Here is a 23,112-nt window from a genome sequence, read left to right as displayed (position 1 = left end):
TTTAGTTTCAACATATTATCTAATTTTCATTTTTTGACATGTCAGTTATTTAGATTTTGTATTTCTGAATTACCAAACATTTGGGATTTTCTGTTCATCTTCTTATGATTGATTTGTAGCTAAATTCCAATGTATTTATTTTGCCCTGTTTCAACCTTTGAAATTTATTTACAATTGCTTTATGGCCATACATATTGTCATTTTAAAAGTAAATATTCCATGGGTATTTGAAAAGAACATGCCTTTCTGCTGTTAAATTTTTGAATTCTAAATATATCAATTAGGTCATGTTTGTTAATCTTGTTTGAATCTTATGCATGTTGCTTTTTCGATTTGCTTCATTCAGAGAGCTATGTTAAAAATCTCCACCATTATTGTACATTTAAAAAATCTTTTTTTTTCCAACTTTTGTTTTCTAATTTTGACAATGTGTTATTAGATGTATAAATGTTTAAAAATGCTATATTTTCCAGTTGATATATTTCCTACTTTATCTCCAATAATGCTTCCTTGCCTGTAAGGATGCTTTTGTCTGAAGTTATAGCAATATCAGTTTCCTTTATATTAGTATTTATATAGTATATCTTTTTGTGTGTTTTTATTTTCAAGCCTTCTGTTTGCTTATATTTATAGCATTTCACTTGTGGCCATAATATAGTTAAGCTGTTTTCTATCTGGTCTGAAAACTTTGTCTTTTAATTATTTAGTTTGTTTATCTTTTATATAGTTACTGATATATTTGGGTTTAAATATACCATCTTACTATTGATTACCTCTTTTTCTGTCCCTTTTGTGTTCTTCCTCTTCAATTTCCAGTGCTTTCTGCCTGCTTTTGGATTAGGTATTTTAATTATGCAATTTTCCCATTTATTACATGTTTTCATGGTCTTTTAATATTCCATTTATATGAAAACTCATATATGTATCCTAACCTCTTTAAATTCAAATATAAATTAATATTTTACCACTCTTTGCTAATGCAAGTGTCCTAGAACATTTGAATTTCATTTATCTTTCTACTGATTTATGTTCTGCATTTGTAATGCACTTTAATTTTTATTATTTAATACAGTTAATATTTATTATAATTTATTTATCCTTTCCATTGCTCAACTTGACTGTTAGGGTTGGGCACTAGCAATCCTAGCTGACTTTAATCAAATCAGTTATTACAATTATTCAAGCCTGGGTTTCAATCCCTGGGGGCTATTCTATCTCTAGTTTGGTTCACTTTTGCTGCTAGGTTTTGGGGCTTTAGAATGAAAGATTTTAGAATTGTAACCCAAAGTCCAAGGTGTTTACCAGGATTTCTCCTTCCGCACAGGCCCCAAATTGTAGTTTTTGTCTCTTTAGCTCCAGGACTGTGTGGAAAGTTCTGCTACCAAATTTGGAATTGGCAGATATCTGTAGGCTAAGGAAATGTGGTTCCAAATGCTGGGCTCCATCTCTCTACACTTCTTTCCTTTCCTGGAACATGGTCCTCTATTTCCTCACTGTCAAAGATTTGATGATCAGGGTGGCGCATGGAACCTGATTAACTGATGACATTAGTACATATGGAACCTGATTAACTGATGACATTAGTACATTGGGGCACCATCCCAAGGGAGATATTGTTTCCTCAAGTTACAGATCTCATAGTGATGATCACTGTGGTGGCAGTGGAGGTAGCAATGATTCTAACGATACTAGGAGCTAATAATTATTAAATGGTTCTTGTGTGCTTTCTACACATTTCCTCATTTAATCCTCACAATAACCCCCTGAGGAAGTTAATAGACTTGATCTCATTTCACAGATGTAGAAGCAACAACTCACAGATTGTGCAATTTGTTCAAGTTATAACCACGTACAGCAACACGGCCTAATAAACACTCTTACAATTCATATATCTTTTGTTACTTTTGGGGAAAAGAAGAACTTAGAATATTTTTCACACAGTCTAGAACAGGGATAGAGATAGCATTAGGGCCAGGATGTGGACCTCAACTTGGGTAGCCAGTTTTCAAGGAAAAAGTTGGCAACATGGATAAGTAGGGGCAGGAGTGGTCACCGGGGTGGTCGAGAGAAGAGGTGTAGCATGCCTTAGAGGTTCTAATAAAACTCAAAGTATGAAAAAAATATTCACAAACCCACACTAATATAAATAAATGATTGAGTAAATAAACAAATGGGGGGAAAGGGACAAATCTTTCTTACAGAAGGATTCCAAATAATGTATGCAGATACTTCTCCCTCCAGGAAGTGGAGCTTAATTCCCCTCCCCTTGAGCGTAGGTCAGAGTTACTGTCTCATTTCTAATGAATAGAGTATCGGAAGGGAAAAACAGTAACCTCAAGTGACCAAGATAACTATCATCAGTGATAAGTCATAGTCAGAGTTACTGTCTCACTTCTAATGAACAGAGTATCGGAAGGGAAAAATAGTAACCTCAAGTGACCAAGATAACTATCATCTGTGATAAGTCATAGTCAGATATGAGGGGGAGGTCTGGCAGATTTTTAGCTGGACATGTTCGAGTTACAGAAAGCCATAGGGATGTGGATAAGAACTGAAAGTTATTATTTTCAATTTAAATTCTAAGATTGCACTTTCCAAATTTAAATTTAAATTAATTAAATTGAGCACTGTACTGGATAGCACAAAATAGAACATTTCCATCATCCCAGATGGTTCTGTTGGACAGCACTTAAGATATTGGTAGCATAGCCTAAAACTCCTTTTGCTTTTTAACAAAAATGTAACTGAAAATGAGGACAAAGACAGATATTTCCATCTGGGTTTAGCACATGGAGGGTCTCAGAACTTACTATATTACTTTGGATCCTGTGGATCTTGTTCCTGTGAACAACTGTCACTGCAATGGAGTATGACAGGAGCTGACTGAAGACATGGGAGGGCAGAGGAAGTTGCACAAAAGTTTCCAAGAAGTGGGAGCTAAACAGATTCATTAGTGAGTTAATAAATGCAATCACAAGGGGCTCCTAGAAATAATTACTTAAGACTTTGGGGGCTCTGAAGGTAATGCAACAACATGTGAGGGCAATAATGAGAGCTACAGAGATGGATACTACCAAAGAGAAGTCTTTGTATCCTTCACTGGGACAACATAGGTTTCATAAGTTCACATGAATGGAATTTTTAACTGAAAGGAAATCTCCTTAAATGAAAAATGAGAACTTAAGAGAAAATGTCACTGTGTGGGCAGAGTTAGAAGACAGAATGTCTTAGTTTCCTGAATTGCTATTACAAATAGCACCCAATGGTTTTATTTAAACAACAGGAATTTATTGTCTCACTATTTCAGAGGCTAATAGACTTGCTTCCTCTTGGGATCAGTAGCAGCCTTCTGGTGTTAGTTACTGGCAACCAGGGGGTTCCTCGGCTTGGGGCATTCCTTGGCTTGTATTTCAGGTTCTGTCACATGGTGATGTCCTCTCCTTTCTCTTCTGGGTCCCTGCTGACTTCTTGCTACTAGCTTCCTTCCTGTGACCTTCTCTTTCTAATGCCTCTAGTAATCTGGGTTAAGACCCCTCATTTAGTCAGGCCACACCTTAATTAAAAGTAGCATCTGTAAGAGGTCCTCTTTATAATGGGTTTCACCTACAGGGATGCAGATTAAGATTAAGAACATGTCTAAATTGGGGTACATAATTCAACCTACCATGCAGAACAATCAGAGAGCAGATGAATGATGCTCACAAAAGGCCATGCTGTGTGATCACATAGGACAGGCTTGGCACTGACCTTTTCCAAATTTTTTCCTTGCACCTAAGAGGAATAAGTAACAGATTCAATTTGAAAGATGAGATTTCATTATATCAAACTTTGGTTGACTACTGAATGTTTGTAGATATAGGAGTTGATGTTATTTTATATTTTGTATTAACATTTCATTAAGTTTATATCTTCTATTAACATTTTATTAAGTTGGCATTAAGTTTATTCTAAAATCATTATAGTTTAAATCAAACTTCTTTTAAGGAAATACAGGAATTCCACTGGATGATTACAGACAGTTTTCAATGGGAGCAGATTGAAAACAGCCTTACATTTATATAAATATATTTAAAAACACTAGTTGAAATCTATTTTTAGGTGTCCCCCCCCCCCATCATTTTCTTACTCATGATAACGGAACGTGGATTTGTTCAAAACTACACATTGCAGTATGTTTCCAGAGAATTTTCCAGTTTGGGCAAGAAGGTTAACAAAAAGCGATGACTGCAGTCCCAGAGAAGAGCATAGGAGGGGGAATTTCTTCTTAAAAGGGACCTAGCCACAGTGAAACATTTAGTCAAAAATGGTGGTTAGGCACTAGAGGAATTTGTCAAGCAAGGAGGAAAGAATTATACCATAAAGCACCAAACAATTGAAATAAATATTTGATTTTTTTTCTTTGGAATTTAACTTCTGAATAATTTTAATTTAGAAGGAATCTAAATGATCTACAAAAACTTTTTAAAAAAATTAATAAAATATAGAATTTAACTCTAGAAGGACTGATATAAGATAAAGATAATGCATGAATAAACAACACTGAAATCTAAGAAGTGAATGTTTATGGATGCAGTGAAGACTAAAAATTCATAAAATAAGACTATGTACAACTCTATGTAAGGAGATTTGAAGTCAAAATGAGATGGAAAATTTTATTGAAATTTATAAATGGCTAAAATAAGCCCTAAAGGAAGAAGAAACCCTAAATCTTTCAGTTACTATAAAAACTAAATCTGAAGTCAAAGTTATAACTAACCAAAATGGCCCTGGAATATGGGGTACAGGAAATTCTGAATGATGCACATACTGTTTTAGAATATAGGAAAAGACAGAAAACAATTGAAGTCATTTTATGAGGCTAGAATTAGCCCAACACAAACTCACCAACTGGACAAGAATACTTGAAGATAAACAAAGTAAACAAATAAAAACAAAACGAAGCATACACCCGATAAGTATCATCCACATTCATTTGTGAATTTAAGTAAATTAATCTAGCCATGCCATGTAGGGGTTTTACCAGGAATTTAATAGTAATTGAACATTGGAAGATCCATTAATGTAACTGTCCATAGTAAAAATAAATATTTATTTAATAAATGAAAGAATAAATGAATAAGTGAACAAACTTCAAGACACTTGAACATTTTTAATGATAATATTATTTAGTTTAATTTAAAAAGTAATTTGAAAGAGATCAACAAATATATAGATACTTACATTGATTATGACACCATGAACTTGGCAGGGTACACGTAGCCCATGACACTCCCTTGTAGTAACCAATATGCCATGAAAGACTCAAACACCTTCAACTAGAGCCTCATTCTCAACAGGAACCAAACTGAACTCTGCATCTCAGTCTATTCATTCCAAACATAGTGATTTAGCTTCTGGGCTGCTGAAACAAATACTATGTAATTGGTTGGCTTAAACAATGGGAATTTTTTGGCTCACGGTTTTGAGGCTAGGAAAAATCCAAAATCAAGGTCATCAGGATGATGCTTTCTCTCAGAAGACTGTGGCATTGAGGGGCTGGTTGCTGGTGATCCTTGATCCTTGGTTTTTCTGTTATATGGGAATCAATGGACATGGCAGCCTCTTCTGGTTTCTACCTTCTCTTTCACTTTCCATTGACTTTTAGCATCTGGCGGCTTCCTGGTGCCTTCTCTCTCTCTGTGACCTTCCCTATAAGGCCTTTAATGATAGGATTAAGACCCGTCAGCTTGGCCACACCTTAACTGAAACAACCCGTCAAAAGGTTCTACTTCTAAGGGTTCATGCTCACAGGAATGGATTAAGTTGAAGAACATGTTTTTCTAGGGTTCGTAGCTCCAAGCCACCACACCTATATTCTCTAACATCTTCAATGGCAAAACTTTATCTCCTCTTGGTCGCACTTCTTTGACAACTCACAGTTACCTTGAAATAATCTGTTATTTAAACTGTCCTCCATTCTCACTGCACTGCCTTTGTTCAGGACTCCAAATTCAACTGCCTTCTTGATCTCATCTGATACATTCTTCTATGATTCACACTGGTATTTAGGGGGATTTTCCTAATTGCCAATTTAACTGCCTCACTCTCATATTTAAAATCCTTCACTTGCTTGGAAAGTAAGACAATTCTTCAGTATGGCATGTATAACCACTCATAATAAGGTCTCAATATCATTCTCCTACCGTGACTTTTTTTTTTCCCTTGGTCCTTAAGCTCAAACACCCACTTCTATCACATAATAAATTTCTATAAAAAATACTATGAGTCTAATCTTCCACTTTTTTAGCACAAACTTTCAGTATGTTTTACTAAACGGTAAGGCAAATATCCCCTTTAATAGTACCCTTTAGCAAAAATATATAGGATCTTCTGCTTTTGTTTTTTCAGATAAAGTTTAAAATAAGCATGCTCATCTACCCATAATTTCTGTAGAACCAGGAGGCTGCTGCTCAAAATAATCCATGGCCTTTCTGGGCATGTGATGCAATTAATCCTTCAATTGCTAGCAAAAAGGATGGAGGCACTGAAGTTGGGAGTCTACTTGTCTTAGTCCCTGCGCTGCTTCTCTTAAAATACAGAGCCTGTTTTCAGGCTGGAACCTCTCCTTAGGCCAACATGCCACTCTGTTAAGAAAGAAGTTCTTGCATTACTCTCACAGGGCAAAATGCTCTTGCAGCCTGAACCTCAGTAAAACCAGCATTATTAATTTATTTTCTAATCAAGTACCATTATAGCTTGTATCTAAGTACCATTATAGCTTGTATCTTTTCATTCTAACATTATAGTATTTGCGGATTTCCACTTATCTTTATATTATGTTTCTTCTGCATATGTTTTGGGCTGTGGATTTGAATCCATCATACTTGTTTTCTTTTTTGAATGACTTTAAACTTTCTCTCCAGCAATTGGATCCCTCCATTATTTTCCAGCATGATAATGGATTTATTCATTTTTAAACACACATTTGGACATTTTAAGTGTTTGAAAATATGAACTAAATATCTGTGCTCTCTGTCACCTTGATTTAATCTAATCTAATAAATATACCAGGATTTAACCAAATTTTCTAGTTGACCCCAGTTTCTATTTCACTCCTATGACCAATCAGACAATTTCAAATAAATGTTATTTTTCTGCTTTCTTCTCATCTCCCTCCCTAGGTTTTGCTGAAATAATATGGAATTTGATTTCTTCATTGTTATTAACATTTTCCTAAAATACTAAAGAATTGTGTCAAATTTTAAAAGTACATTTTAAACAATTATTTAGTTAACTATAGGTTTTATACCTATCTTTCTTGTGCCATTTCTTGAGTTCTTTATTAAGGTTAATTTTTGTCTTTACTGTGGCAATTCATTTCATAAAGGGCATTGTGAAGCATACGTTTTGAGTTTTTGAGGGTCTAAATATGGATCAGTTTTGCCATGGTAGATGAATGATAATTTGCCTGAATAAGGAATTTTAGATCACCTCCTTTCCAACAGAATTCTGAAATATTTCACCATTGCATTGCATGTGAAACATCTGAAACCAGTGTCTTTCTTTTCCTCATAAATAACCAGTATTTCTGTCTGAAGCTCTGTAAAAGTTTTTCTTTATTCCTGGAATTCAGAAACAACACCAGGTTGGGACTGATTATAGACCTTTTTCAATAATCCCTACCACTATCCTTCTCTATAGGGAAAGCAGAGTTTTGGGGTTGGGTTTTGTTTTGTTTTCTTCAAAGGACTTCCACCTCTGCAATGGTAGTGTCTGGCAAATTTCTTGGCACTAGGTGGGCTCTGAGAAAATGTCCGAATATATTTAATTTATGAATTTATGAAAATGAATATATGAAAATCAAACACAGGCATGGTATTTCAACTGCTTTCAGGTGGCCATAACAAACATAAACGAAAGGAACAAAAACAAAAAATCAACACAGTAATTAATTCACCCATGATCACTTTTGTCCCCTATAGGTACCTCCCTGCTTCTAAACCAAACTGCTCTCTAACCAGTCGCTACCAAGGCACATATGCTTCCAGACCAGAAACTGGGATGGGAAGGCCACTTATCTACCCTGCTGTTTTCATTCCCAGGGTGAAATTTACCCACAGATCTCGACTTGCTCCACTCGCTTGGGGCAGGGCTAAAGGTCCAAGGCCCCTGTCTGTTCACTCCAGGCCCACACGACATGGATGAGTCAGCTCATTGCTTCCAGGTCAAGCCAGCTTATGGACCCCTTCCAACACTGGTAATTGGTCCAACTGGGGGAAACTGAGCAAAAAGGAAATTCCTTTAGATTATCTGATAATCTGCATAGTCATTGCCACTTCTTTTTCACTATAGATAATGAAGATTTGCCTGTGGATTATGCAGGATTCCTAATGTCTTCTGAGGGTGATTTTGAGAAGAGCAGAAGGAAGAGGTGGAGGGGAGAATGAGAGGGCAGGAGTCCAGGCAGGACAAGTGAGAAGACTGAGAGTAGGTTCTGGGGGCAGAAATAATGGATGATAAGAGAAAGACAGGAAAGATGAAGAAGAGGGAGAAAGCAAGCCCAGGCAGCAGAAAGGAGGAAAAGAGAAATAAAGGAGTAGGAAGACTGTTGGAAGGGACACAGGGCACCATTGAATACCTTCCATCAGAGGTGAGACCATCAAGAACCAAAGTGAGGATCTGATTTCTCCAGGGCCAGACCACAGACTCCAGCTGTAGTCCTAGGCCTCCTTCCATGCCAGCAAGTGCAATAGGGGAGGTCTGGAGAATGCAGACAAGAGCAGGGGGAACCTCTGGAAGCCAGAAAGCCAGGTGGGGGTGGGGATGGGGGGAGGAGGTGTAACATAAAGGAGAACTATAGGGGAAATAGAGGCCCTGTAAGAAACCTGTGGCTGAGGGAGGCAGTGTGTTCTCTGACAGGGAAGTACAGAGAGGGAGAAGTTCATCTGAGCAGCAAGGGAAGTGGGAGGAGAGTGCGAGGGGGTGTGGGTAGGGAGGCTGCTATCTGAGTTCTGAGGGCAGTTTGTCCTACCAAGGTGCCCTTCACCTGGTAGAGCTTCGATGCTGCTCCTGCTGCCCCTGCTTTTTCAGGGACTTCTCTGCTATGGGGAAAGCACAGAGGGTAAGGAGGACTCAGGGGTAAGGACACCTGTGGGTGGGGCACAGGAGGGCACAGAGGAAATTGGGGAGGACCTGGGGGAGGGGAGCAGTGTTCCTTTGGGATGCCCTTGTAGTCTGCATTCCAGACTAGTTCCAGACAGATAGTCCTTGCCTCCAGTCTCAGTCTCTCTCCCAAGAAGCTGTCCATGAAGGGAGGGTATATTGGAATATCTGCAACCAGTGTAACTATCTCCATCCCTCTTCTCCTCCTTTGAACCCCTCTTATCCCATCCTTTCATGCTCTTTCCACTTTCCAGTCCCATCTTCCTCTGCTCCCCAGGCCTTAGGACCCTGCCATCCAGCAGTTGAAGAGCCTTTCTCCTTCCATATTCTCCAGATCTCCTCCTTTGCCAACCACAGCTGGGCCCACAACCAGGGCTCAGGCTGGCTGGGCGAGCTGCAGACTCATGGCTGGGACAGTGCCTTGGGCACCATCCGCTTTCTGTGGCCCTGGTCCCAGGGAAACTTCAGCAAAGAAGAGTTGAAGAACCTCCAGGCACTATTCCAGTTTTATTTCAATGGTTTCATCCGGGAAGTGCAGGCCTTTGCCAGTCAGTTACAGTTTGAATGTGAGTTCATTGTTCTCAGCTGTTGCTCCACCTGAGGTTTCAGACCATAGTCCTAAGAAGAAAGGTGGTATAAGAGGCTCTGACCATCATCTAACCTTCCTGGCCTCATACTGCTTCCTTTGGCTCATCCTCCCTCCTCTGCTACTCCATTCAATGCTCCTCCCCAAACACAGAAGAGCCTGCATGCATCTATCTCTTCACATCCCTGAGTATACTCTCAAGTTGTGGCTCCTCAGAATGGCTGTCTCTTCTCCATCCTCTGCCCATCATCCCTGGCCTCACATCCAGCTTCTCCCAACCAGGCTTCTGTCCTCCTTTTCTCTTGGCTGATGTTCATTTGGCCTGCCTGTGCCTAACCACTCACAAGTCAGCTTTCTTCCAGACCATCTTCCTAAACCTCCACACCTACCTCTTCCAAAGAAATCATTCCAATTATCTTCCCACAAATGTCCACCCCTTTTCCCACCTCAACTCTAGTCTCCCTCTCTAGTCTCCCATCATGATTCCCCAGCAAAATTTCCTTCTCTTGAATCCTTTTTCTCTCTGGGTGTTTTACCTTCCTTCCCTGTAAATCTTTCCATACTGATTCTCTCTTGCCTTCCACTCCCCAGACCCCTTTGAGTCCCAGATGTCATCAGGCTGTAGAATGTGTCCTGGGGATGCCTCTGAGAGCTTTCTAAAAGTGGCATATCAAGGAACAGATTTCCTGAGTTTCCAAGGAAATGCCTGGCAGCCAGCTCCAGGAGCAGGATGTCGGGCCCAGAATGTCTGCAGGGCGCTCAATTGCTACCGAGAAATTAAAGAGATAGTGCAGAACCTTCTCAGTGAGACCTGCCCTCGATTTCTAGCAGGCCTCCTTGAAGCAGCGAAGCCAGAACTGCAACGGCAAGGTGAGTCCAACTCTCTGTTCCTCATATTCCTCATGCTTTAACTTTGTATTTGAGTTTGCCACTCCCAATTATCCTTTTGAAACATACCTTAAGAGGCTAGAGGGTGAGATGTGGATTCAAAATCATTTTCTAGAGACTGGAAAGAAGTGATCACCCAAATTACTAAGGCACCCAGAATCCCTGAGCTGTGGCGTGGGATGCCTCCTTGAATTCCATGTCTTCCCATCTTCTTTCCAGTGAAGCCTGAGGCCTGGCTGTCCAGAGGCCCCAGCCCTGGTCCTGGCCGTCTGCTGCTGGTGTGCCACATCTCAGGATTCCACCCTAAGCCTGTGTGTGTGATGTGGATGCGGGGCGAGCAGGAGCAGCCGGCCACTCAGCGAGACGACGTCCTGCCCAATGCTGACAGGACATGGTGGCTCCGGGTGACCCTGGATGTGGCAGCTGGGGAGGCGGCTGGCCTGTCCTGCCGAGTGAGGCACAGCAGCCTTGGAGGCTATGATATAATCATCCACTGGGGTGAGGAAGAACTGGGGCCCGGCTGGGAAAGGATGGAAGAGAATCCAAGGGCTGGGAAAGGATGGAAGAGAATCCAAGGGCTTTTCTGAGAAATGGGTAGGAATGCTAGGCACAAGAAGGATAAAAGTGGGAGAAACCAAATAAAGAAGGGTGGAGAGTGACAGCAGTTAAATTTCAAGAAAATGGGAGTTGGGGTGCTAGAGACAGAAGAAAGAAGGCTGTAGTGATTTCCTGGTGGTGGTGGTGGGGAATAGAGAGAGAAAGGGGAAGAGAGAATCGGCAGGGACAGAGACTCAGTAGGAACTGAAATGAGGGTTCTAGAAGCTACAGATGAAAACTCTGGGACGATCCCACTCTTGTGACTGAGAAGCAATAACACAGTGGACTAGAGAGTACCCTTTGGCTTTACGTCCTTATTTCCCGCCCCCCAACCAGATGGATATTCCAGCTTCCTGATGCTGATCTGTTTGGCTGCAATTGTTACCCTGTTCGTGTTCATTGTCCTGGGCTCATGGTTTAAAAAGCAGAGGTGAACCTTTTCTTGTCCTTTGTTTCTTCAACCTCTTCTGAACTTTCTCCATTCCTCTATCTTTTTGTATTCTTCCCCTCTCCTCTCCAATATCCCTTCTTTTAGGTTAAGGCTCTTTTCTCCCCATTCTCCCACAGCTCATATGGGAACATCCTCTCACTTCTTAAACACCACTTGCCTTTACTATTGGAACCAAAATCCAGGACCTCAGAAGCTCTGGACCCTGGCTTTGCTTGGCACATGAATCATGGGTCCAAAACAGATTCCTGAAGAAGTGGAAAACAAGCCTAAACCAACTCCAGTGACACTAGTTTTACTTTGTTTGTAAAATCCTTGTCTGGTTTTGCTTAAATGTAATTGATGCCTATAAATAAACCATCATTCTGTTGAAACAGCTTGTTTTGGTAGAAAACCTGACCCTTAGGAAATCTGCTTTATTTAAATCTTTCAGTGATACTTCTACTGCTTTGGCCACATGTTTATCTCCATCAGTTCTTCAAATTCTGACGCAGATGCTTCTTTCTCCTGGAAGCTTCCCTGGACTGTCTAATTGAAAGCTTTTCTGTAATCCTGAAATTGAACCAATCTTGCAAAAGGTGCTCATCTCTTCCTACTCTGTACCCTAGTTGTTTAGGCTTCTGTTGTCTTCTTTTGTATTTTTGAGAGCAGAATTCAGGTAATTATATCTGTTTCCATGATCAGAAGCTTTACCTGAATTCAAGGCCAGCTTCATGGGCAAACGACCTGTGCAGTGAATCCCATGCTTCCAAGGGACTCATACTTGATTTAATGCTCTGCTGTTGCCATCATGAAATTCTTAGTAATTTTTGAATAAGAGATACTGTATTTTCATTTTTCATTGGCCCTTCAAATTACATAGATTGTTCATTTGCCTGAATATAATATTTTTCAATTAGTGCTGACTGAAATAAATTTATTATTAGATCAAGTGATGCTATCTTAATCTATTCCTTCGTTGACATCTCTGCACCATTTGACTCTGTTCTTATTAAAACTTTTCCTCTCTCCTTTTGCCTTTCATTGGAGATGAGGAAGGCAGGTGGGTGCCTCAGACTCTATAGTGATTGGGATATTTATGCATTGTCAGCGCTCTCTAAAGAAAATAATAACATAAGAGATATCTCCTGTCAAAGTGAGGGTGGGTTGCACTGGCATCCTACTTCCATGAGATTGTGTGCATCTCGGTATGTCTCGGTGGATGTGCATATGCCAGGGAGGGATTCATATTAGGATTAGTTAAAAAGAGGAGAGAGTCCTCAGATCTTCCCTAACGGGAACTCTCTGCGAGGGGATGGCGGCGGCTCAGAGCCGGATTCTACCTCTGCATTCGCGTCAGCCCAGAGCCCCTTGAGGCGGAGGGTCGGTCCCGGGGGGCGGAGGGTTGGTCCCCGGCGCGACTAGAGAATGGTCATCCGCATGTTAGTCGCCTCTTCCTCCGACTTTGTGGCGATCAAGAAGAAACAGCAGGATGTGGTTAGATTTCTGGAAGTCAACAAGATAGAATTTGAAGAGGTGGATATCACAATGTCAGAAGAACAGAGGCAATGGATGTATAAAAATATCCCTCCGGAAAAGAAGCCTACTCAGGGCAACCCTCTACCACCTCATATTCAATGGTGACCGATACTGTGGAGATTATGACAGTTTTTTTGAATCAAAGGAAAGCAACACAGTCTATTCATTCTTTGGCTTAAAACCACGGTTAGCATCAAAGGCAGACCCTTAGAGAGGAGAAGTAGGAGATGATGAAGATGCATTTTGAAGTGCCCTCTGGTACTCAGCACACACCTGCTTATTTAATGCATCTCTGTGATAAAAGCCACAAGCATCATCATCAACTTTTCTTGCCATGGAAAAGATGTTTTTGGAAGATGTGGGTATAATGTGATTGCACTATTGCTTTAAGCCGAATCAAGACTGTGGTGGGTTTTTTCTTATTTTCAGATTTTCCTGCACTTGCCTCACTCATGGAGAGGTACTGTAGCCTGTCAGAGTTGTCCTTCCTTAATGACCAAAAAGACAAGTGGATAACATCATCAGAGAGAAAGTGCTGGATCTGCCCCGAGTTGTAGTAGATGCCAGTATTGATAAAATTCATTTCTCTTTAAGCTGCCTGGATTGAACCCTAGAAATTAGTTTGCCAGGCTATTAAAGTCTTTTGATCAGAAAGAAAAAAAGCAGTGCTGGTTGACAAAGGCATTGAAGATTTTTGCTGCAGAATCATAAATGTCACAGTTCCAGTGCTTTGTAATAATACCTGTAGAGAAAGTTAGATGTCCCTGCCCTCTTTTTTGTTACGGAAACTCTTACTCTCATAAATCCTCCAAGTTCCTACAGATGTTTCCAAAAATCACTGTAGCAACAGCATGTGAACAGAACCAAGTTACAGGGATGAAAATAATTGCTATTCTGGAAAATATATGCTTCTTTATCTCTTGCAAGGGTAAAATTTCACCTAAATGTATAAGACTATTTGAAAGATATATTTTAAGAGGTGCACTAACTAAATAGTAAATTTATAGGAAAATTTATAGGTAAATTTTGACTAACATCTGAAGACATTTTCAGCTCTAGTAATTTATTTATACATAAATGCACATATATTTTTAAATGCAGCTCCCCTAACTAACAGCTGCTTGTTCTGTTTTGTGAAGGGATTATATTTTTTTGAGAAAAGAGGATCTTGGTTGGATATATTTTGTGAACCCTTGATGAGGCATATGAAAAGATACCAATATTGCTGTATAATTTAAACTTTTTCCTGTGTTACTTTTCATCATTCCTTTAACTTTGCTTCCCCATGTTTCTGACCAGTGCACAGTGTCATCTTTTTTCAGATTAGTTATGTAGACATGTGCCTTCATTCCAGATATGAGCACTTGAGTGAGTTTTCAGAGCAGCGTACACCAGAAAGGGGCAGCAGGCTGTCTAGAAAGTAATTGAACTGCATTTGGCATGCAAAGTCGCTACTCCAGTTGGAATGGATGCTGATAAACACTGAACGTGTCTACTTCATTAGGGCAGAGGCCCTGTTTCTGCATCCTTGTCCTCACAACAGGGACACTTTTTAAAATACTTAATTGTCAAATGAAGGAACAGCTTTGAATAAGATAATTGCTCAGATGGCTGCCTAGAATATTCTGCTATTCCAAGCACACGGATGCTGGACCTGCCATTAGGATGCTGAGCAGGAATTTTATAAGAAATTGAAAGAGCAGAAGGATTAAAGCCCTGTCACCCTCCTGCCTTGCTAAACGTGGACTATCTAATGAACTTGTTGAGTGCTGAAGCTGAAATCCCAGCCTGAGATTTGCAGCCTGAGACCACAATCAGAAGAAAACCGCAGCACAATTGTAACAGACACATGTTCGATGATCCACGATTTTCTCTCCAAGGAAAGCTATTGTCAGATTATGGATATTACTGGTTAGTAGGCATTAAATAAGATTCAGGTCAAATTCCATTTGGTAAGTTCCAGGGACTATCCAGGAATTGTTCTGTTTTCAAACTGGATATTATGTTTGATTGTGAGTTTTCTATGATTTTTATTTTCAGACAGCAGTTTTTATTTCAGTATTACAATTTAGTCTACTCTTGCCATTCAGCATCAACAACAACTTGGTAGAGTTGAGCCTTTGCAAGTTAGATTCTGGGACTGTGGGATCAGTACCACAGTTTCCAGATAAAAAAAACTACCTACATTTGTTTGTCTTATAACTTTTGAGTTAACCATTATATACCCAGCATGATTATACTAAGCTAGATGGCTAGATGGATAGTAGTGCTGAATTACTACCCCAGAATACGTACCATCCATTCTCCACCTACTTTTTTTTTTTTAAATCAGCAAAGCAGTTTGCTGGTACTGTACTTGTTGTTGTTGTTTGTGAGCAAGAAGTATAGTGTGTGATGTTTTTCTCAGTGCCTCAACTCTCCAGAGTACCTAAGAATTGTCCTGCAGGATCACACTGTGTTCAGAGAATGTTGTGTTTTGTACTATTTTAACACCCAACTTTCGAACAGTAATGCTGATTTTCTTGTTCCCTTCTTTAGCTAGCTGTCTTTAAATTTTGATAATCACAGTCTTAAAGCCTAGGAAAGGTATGGATGGAAAGTACAGGAATAGGTGTAATATCAACGGCATTTTAAGACAGAATTTTAATTTTATTTTCTGTGGTTTATCAGGGCAAAGGAAATGTGCTGCTAAAAATCTAATTACGCCACTTTAAAATTATATAGAGTACTAAGTGCCATCCTGCTAAGTATTTAGAAGACCAGAAAGAAATTTAGTTGGGAAATAATTTTTTTTTTTTCTTCAAAATATCTGGTCTTCTGTGAAAATCAAAAAAAAAAAAAAAAAAAAAAAAAGGGTGAAAAAGGAAGATTCCCCCTCCAAACCCAGACTCTAATATATTTCAGATTTGTTTCTGTTTTAAAGATATAATTCAGCACTCCCACATAAGTATTTTTATACTACATGGATTCAAAATGAACTAAACTTATTTTTGTCTTCTATTCTTGAAAGATAACAAAGCCCCTTTCTCTTTTGTTTGTTTGATTTTGTCATGAGGTTTTGTTTTCTCTAGAAATGCTTTTCATTTAGCAGCTTTTCTTAAGTATCAGGGTCCACTTCAACCTACGTAATCATTGATTTTAGATTTCGATTTGTATACATTTGTCCCTAAAGACATTGGTGAAATCACTGATTTTATATTTAGCATTAAAGGGGAATAAATTATAGAAAATGTGTAAACTGAGAAAAAAAAGAGGATGTGGGCATCAAGGGGGTAAGTTCTAATGGGCAGAGCCAAGGTGTTTTTAGTTTCCTAGGCTGCTCAAGCAAATACCATGAAATGGGTCAGGTTAGACAACAGGAATTTATTTGCTGATGGTTTTGAGGCGTTCCAGGGCTGGCTGCTGGTGATTCTTGGTCCTTAGCTTGTCACACAGCAAGGCACATGGTGGCCTCTTCTGGCCTCTCATTCTTTTCTGGGTTTTGTTGATTTCAGCTTCTTACTTCCTGTGGCTTTCTCTGAATTTCACTCAGCTTATTTGCTCCAATAATAAGATTAAGACCCATCCTGATTCAGGTTGGCCACACCTTGTTAATTGAAATAAGCCCGTCAAAAGGTCCTACTTACAATGAGTTCACAACTATGAGAATGGATTTAATTTAAGAACATGTTTTCCTGGGGTACATATTGCTTCAAATCACTGCACGAGGCAATGACGGAAAAGAGTGATCTGGTGCCAGTTGAGCTATATGTTTACTTTTCTTTGTTTCTTTGGTTGATGGTGATGATTGTTTTTAGTTTGATTTCCCCTTAGTTTTTGAAATATGGATTCTTAAATTATCTAATGCCTTTAATTGGGCTATATTTGATTGAGCCTGTTGGAGAGCAGGAAGCTTTTAGGGTGCAGAGTTCATACTGATGCTTTGTTAATACCTTTGCCTGAATGAGCTAATTGAGCAGAGTGTGTAGATTTCTTAGTGGAAGTTGACAGCTTGGAATGGGGCATTTTCAAGGCAGTAGACAGGATCCCATGATCACTTATTCAGGCTTCAACTTTGCCCATAAACAAGATACTGGGCCAGACGTTTCACTGTTGAGAGTCCATCTCCTTCTTTATGACATGTTCAGATAGCCTATCTGGATTCAGGACACCTGAGTCCAGAGAAGAAGGCAGGATTTCAATTGTTTTGAGCAATACATGAAAGTCAAGTTTCCATCACATGGTAGGAGGCCACAGAGGGTGACCTTTAGTATACTGAAGAGGCTCAAGTAAGAATATTCCATATTTGAATAGAGGCACATATGTTTCCAATGATTCCTATTTGAATGGAATTTCCCTCGGCTCTATTTTTTTGGTCATCATTCTTGAACCTCTAATCTGGCTCAAGCTAACTTTTCTGGCCCCAAGTCCAATCTTTCCCCCACTCTATATTATACTTCTAAGGCATTGGACCTCTTTCTGACCCTCTAATATGCCAAGCTTCCTCCCAGCTTGAGGTCACTATATTTACTTTTCCCTCTGCTGGAACATTCTTCTCCCAGATCATCTGAGCTTATTTCTTGACACCTTTCAGCTTTCTGAAGTTACCTCCATAGAGACACCTTTCCTGATCAGTCCATCTAACGTAGCACACTCCACCTCAGTCATCCTCTATCCTATAATTGTTTATTTTGACTACTTTAATTTGACTGAAATTATTATCTAAAATGTAAACATATGGATTTTCTCTGTCTTGATCACATTTATATCCTAATTCCTAGATTGTAACCTGATACACAGTGGATACCTAAAATATTTTTGAGTAAACGAATAACGTGAACAAGGACCTGTCAGAAGAGGTTTTGGAAACACCAGTCTGTATCTGATAGGCTGTAGATTTTCAGGTACTGATATATTTCCAAAGAGATGGTGTGTTGGTTTACGATTTGGATGTGTTATGTCCCCCAAAACGCCATTATCTTTGATGCAATCTTGTGTGGGCAGACATATTAGTGTTGATTAGATTGTAATTCTTTGATTGAGTGTTTCCATGGAGATGTGACCAGTGATAACTGATTAGATAACTTCCAGGGAGGCGTGGCCCTGCCCATTCAGTGTGGGCCTTGATTAGTTCACTGGGGCCCTATAAAGCCTCAGACAGATGGAGTGAGCTTGGTACAGCCAAGAGGGATGCTTTGAAGAATGCACAGGAGCTGAGAAAGGAATGTCCTGGGAGAAAGCCATTTTGAAACCAGAACTCTGGAACAGACGCCAGCCACGTGCCTTCCCAGCTAACAGAGGTTTTCCGGACACCAATGGCCATTCTCCAGTGAAGGTACCTGATTGTTGATGATTTACCTTGGACACTTTATGGCCTTAAGACTGTAACTTTGTAACCAAAGAAACCCTTTATGAAAGCCGATCCATTTCTGGTGTTTTGCAAAACGTCAGCATGAGCAAACCGAAACAGATGGTGTCACTATAAGATGTCGGTGGACCATTAATATTTTGAAAAGATGGTAAAATAGTTACTCTCAGCTCTTTCTTTCCTTCAACTTATTGCCTTTCCAATAGGCAAGATCCTAAAGTACACATATGAACTTAGGAAGGAAGGACGGGACCCCAGAGGATCTCACCAGAGTGTTCTGTGCTATTGGAGTCACAAGCCTAGTTAACAGTAGAGTGCTACTCTGGGTTTCTTTGCTGTCACACTTTGGTAATCCCCAGGGAATCTCTTAGCAGGGAATGACTGTTGTCTACAGTGATTTTTAGGAAACTCTTGGTTCCTAAACACAGTAGCTTAATGCTATCCTAATTCTTCTTTGGACAAGGTATTGTAGTTGAGAAGTGGTCATATATCTGTGTGAGGCACAAGTCATGCCCCTAGAAACAAGGTGGATTTCGGCTACCTGCACAGACTCTCTCCACATAAAATTGTCATAGATGGAATAAAAAAGAGCCCTGAGGAAATATGATCATGTTGCCAGAAATGCCAGCTCAACAGGACATGAAGAATTGGGTCCTAAGATTGACAGAAAATCTTTGTGTCATTATGGCTGGGTAATTTCATCAGAGCTCTTGGGTGAGGTTCTGGTATTTCAGAGCGAAGTGTTTCACTGAATCGTCCCAGGACAGCGGTGTCCCCTAGTACTACTAATCATATTATTCTAGCTAGAACCTTGGAGCATGGGATTTACTGCATCTAGGCAGGGTGGTGTTTTCCATAGTTAGAGATAACACTGCCCATTTCTATCAGGTATAAAATCAAGAAGGCAATCTGTTTTGTTGTCAATACAAACTTGGAACTTACTGTGTTCTGTTGTGAACACAAATACAGTAGAAATGCTAGAGGGTGTGGTTGGAAAAGAGATGCAGAGGGTATTCTTGATTGTTGGTAAATTTCTCTAAGAATGACATTGATTGTTGGAGGGAGGCTGCAGCAGGACAGGTACAGCAGAATATGCTGGGGTTGAGGTTCTGGAGAGCATGGTATGCATATGCTCTCAATAAACCATGGCCCAGGGGTTGTCTGTCTGAAATATCCTACTTAATGAATGAATTAAGATAAGAATGTGGAACACTTGATTTAGTGAATCAGCATAAACTGAAAGAGGGCTCCAAGCCTCCAATTCCATAAACCACAGATGAAGAAAGGTGTTTCTGCAGTACCTGCTCTGACTCCTGGGTTCAGGGTAAGAGGTATTGTTAAGGGCATAGGCTGATTCTTACCGACAGAAGGTATCTATTCATCCTAATGAATTAAGACTAACTCATAATCTTTCCTCATAAACTATTTTCGCATTCTGACATTCTTCTGTAAATGATCCTATAATTTTACTGGGCTCTAAGATTAAAACTTCACTTCTCTTTGCTCCATCATTCTTTCTGAATAGCCAGTCACCAAGTCCCCCTTTATTAATTCTCTTACATTCCATTCTCACTTCTGTGGCCCTGGTCCAAGTGTGAACAACACTGCCAGAAATGCAACACAACTTAATGTAATGCTCAATTATTACAGCAAATAATGGAGGTAACTATTTTTTGATTATAGCTGACTAAATAACACAAAACATTTAAACAGAGCTTACTTTAGGCTAGACACTCTTTTACATACTTTATCCAAATTAACTCATGTCACACTTACAACAGTCTTGAGGTATGTATTGTTATTATTCCCATTTTATGGAAAAGTAGCCAAAAGTCACATATGTGATGTGACAATTTTGTTCCAAAATCCATGCTTTTATTTATTTTTATTTTTTTATCTTCATTTTATTGAGATATATTCACATACCATGCAGTCATACAAAACAAATCGTACATTCGATTGTTCAAAGTACCATTACGTAGTTGTACATTCATCACCTAAATCAATCCCTGACACCTTCATTAGCACACACACAAAAATAACAAGAATAATAATTAAAGTAAAAAAGAGCAATTGAAGTAAAAAAGAACACTGGGTACCTTTGTCTGTTTGTTTGTTTGTTTCCTTCCCCTATTTTTCTACTCATCCATCCATAAACTAGACAAAGGGGAGTGTGGTCCTTATGGTTTTCCCAATCCCATTGTCACCCCTCATAAGCTACATTTTTATACAATTGTCTTCGAGATTCATGGGTTCTGGGTTGTAGTTTGATAGTTTCAGGTATCTACCACCAGCTACCCCAATTCTTTAGAACCTAAAAAGGGTTGTCTAAATTGTGCGTAAGAGTGCCCACCAGAGTGACCTCTCGGCTCCTTTTGGAATCTCTCTGCTACTGAAGCTTATTTCATTTCCTTTCATATCCCCCTTTTGGTCAAGAAGATGTTCTCCGTCCCACGATGCCAGGTCTACATTCCTCCCCGGGAGTCATATTCCACGTTGCCAGGGAGATTCACTCCCCTGGGTGTCTGATCCCACTTAGGGGGGCAGGGCAGTGATTTCACCTTTCAAGTTGGCTTAGCTAGAGAGAGAGGGCCACATCTGAGCAACAAAGAGGCATTTGGGAGGAGGCTCTTAGGCACAATTATAGGGAGGCCTAGCCTCTCCTTTGCAGCAACCGTCTTCCCAAGGGTAAAACCTATGGTAGAGGGCTCAACCCATCAAACCACCAGTTCCCTATGTCTGTGGTCATGTTAGCAACCATTGAGGTGGGTTAGGCCAATAACCCTGCATTCTCCACAGGCTCCTCAAGGGGGCACTACATATTTTTTTCCTTTTTTTCTTTTCTTTTTTTTTTAAACCTTTTATTCCTTTTTAAATCAACTGTATGAAAAAAAAATTAAAAAACAAGAAAACAAAAAAAAAACAAAAAAGAAAAACATTCAATAAAAGAACATTTCAAAGAGACCATAACAAGGGAGTAAGAAAAAGACAACTAACCTAAGATAACTGATTTACTTCCAACCTGTTCCTACTTTACCCCAAGAAAGTTACATAATATAGCAACATTTCTGTGAACTTGTTCCTACTATAGCCATCAGAAATTAACAGACCATAATCATTCCTGGGCATCCCCAGAACGTTAAATAGCATATCTGTTCTTCTTGGATTACTGTTCCCCCTTCCTTAATTGCTCTCTATTGCTAGTTCCCCTACATTCTACATTATAAACCATTCGTTTTACATTTTTCAAAGTTCACATTAGTGGAAGCATATAATATTTCTCTTTCTGTGCCTGACTTATTTCGCTCAGCATTATGTCTTCAAGGTTCATCCATGTTGTCATATGTTTCATGAGGTCGTTCCTTCTTACTGCCGCGTAGTATTCCATTGTGTGTATATACCACATTTTATTTATCCACTCATCTGTTGAAGGACATTTGGGTTGTTTCCATCTCTTGGCAATTGTGAATAATGCTGCTATGAACATTGGCGTGCAGGTATCTGTTCGTGTCACTGCTTTCCGATCTTCCAGGTATATACCGAGAAGTGCAATCGCTGGATCGAATGGTAACTTTATTTCTAGTTTTCTAAGGAACTGCCAGACTGACTTCCAGAGTGGCTGAACCATTATACAGTCCCACCAACAATAAATGAGAGTTCCAATTTCTCCACATCCCCTCCAGCATTTGTAGTTTCCTGTTTGTTTAATGGCAGCCATTCTAATCGGTGTTAGATGGTATCTCATTGTGGTCTTAATTTGCATCTCTCTAATAGCTAGTGAAGCTGAACATTTTTTTATATGTTTCTTGGCCATTTGTATTTCCTCTTCAGAGAACTGTCTTTTCATATCTTTTGCCCATTTTATAATTGGGCTGTCTGTACTATTGTCATTGAGTTGTAGGATTTCTTTATATATGCAAGATATCAGTCTTTTGTCAGATACATGGTTTCCAAAAATTTTTTCCCATTGAGTTGGCTGCCTCTTTACCTTTTTGAGAAATTCCTTTGAGGTGCAGAAACTTCTAAGCTTGAGGAGTTCCCATTTATCTATTTTTTCTTTTGTTGCTTGTGCTTTGGGTGTAAAGTCTAGGAAGTGGCCGCCTAACACAAGGTCTTGAAGATGTTTTCCTGCATTATCTTCTGGGAGTTTTATGGTACTTTCTTTTATATTGAGATCTTTGGTCCATTTTGAGTTAATTTTTGTGTAGGGTGTGAGGTAGGGGTCCTCTTTCATTCTTTTGGATATGGATATCTAACTCTCCCAGCCCCATTTGTTGAATAGACCATTATGACTCAGTTCAGTGACTTTGGGGGCCTTATCAAAGATCAGTTGGCCATAGATCTGAGGGTCTATCTCTGAATTCTCAATTTGATTCCATTGATCTATATGTCTATCTTTGTGCCAGTACCATGCAGTTTTGACAACTCTGGCTTTATAATAAGCTTCAAAGTCAGGGAGTGTAAGTCCTCCCACTTCGTTTTTCTTTTTTAGAGTGTCTTTAGCAATTCGAGGCATCTTCCCTTTCCAAATAAATTTGATAACTAGCTTTTCCAAGTCTGCAAAGTAGGTTGTTGGAATTTTGATTG

The 23,112-nt window shown here is 39.5% G+C and overlaps 1 protein-coding gene and 1 pseudogene across 1 annotated transcript; both read left to right on the top strand.

The window, feature by feature from the left end:
* Positions 1–9,039: 9,039 nt before the first annotated feature.
* On the top strand, positions 9,040–12,524 carry CD1E (CD1e molecule). The gene is made up of 6 exons (XM_037813705.1): positions 9,040–9,100; positions 9,396–9,707; positions 10,319–10,597; positions 10,835–11,113; positions 11,549–11,642; positions 11,780–12,524. The coding sequence occupies exons 1-6, from the start codon at positions 9,040–9,042 to the stop codon at positions 11,910–11,912; spliced, it is 1,158 nt and encodes a 385-aa protein (XP_037669633.1). The 3' UTR covers positions 11,913–12,524.
* A 543-nt stretch (positions 12,525–13,067) lies between these two features.
* On the top strand, positions 13,068–13,430 carry LOC119517149 (annotated as a pseudogene).
* The last annotated feature ends 9,682 nt before the right edge of the window (positions 13,431–23,112 follow it).

Source organism: Choloepus didactylus, chromosome 2 (assembly GCF_015220235.1).
Source record: "Choloepus didactylus isolate mChoDid1 chromosome 2, mChoDid1.pri, whole genome shotgun sequence".
Lineage (NCBI taxonomy): Eukaryota > Metazoa > Chordata > Mammalia > Pilosa > Megalonychidae > Choloepus > Choloepus didactylus.
This window is presented reverse-complemented; position numbering and strand designations above follow the sequence as displayed.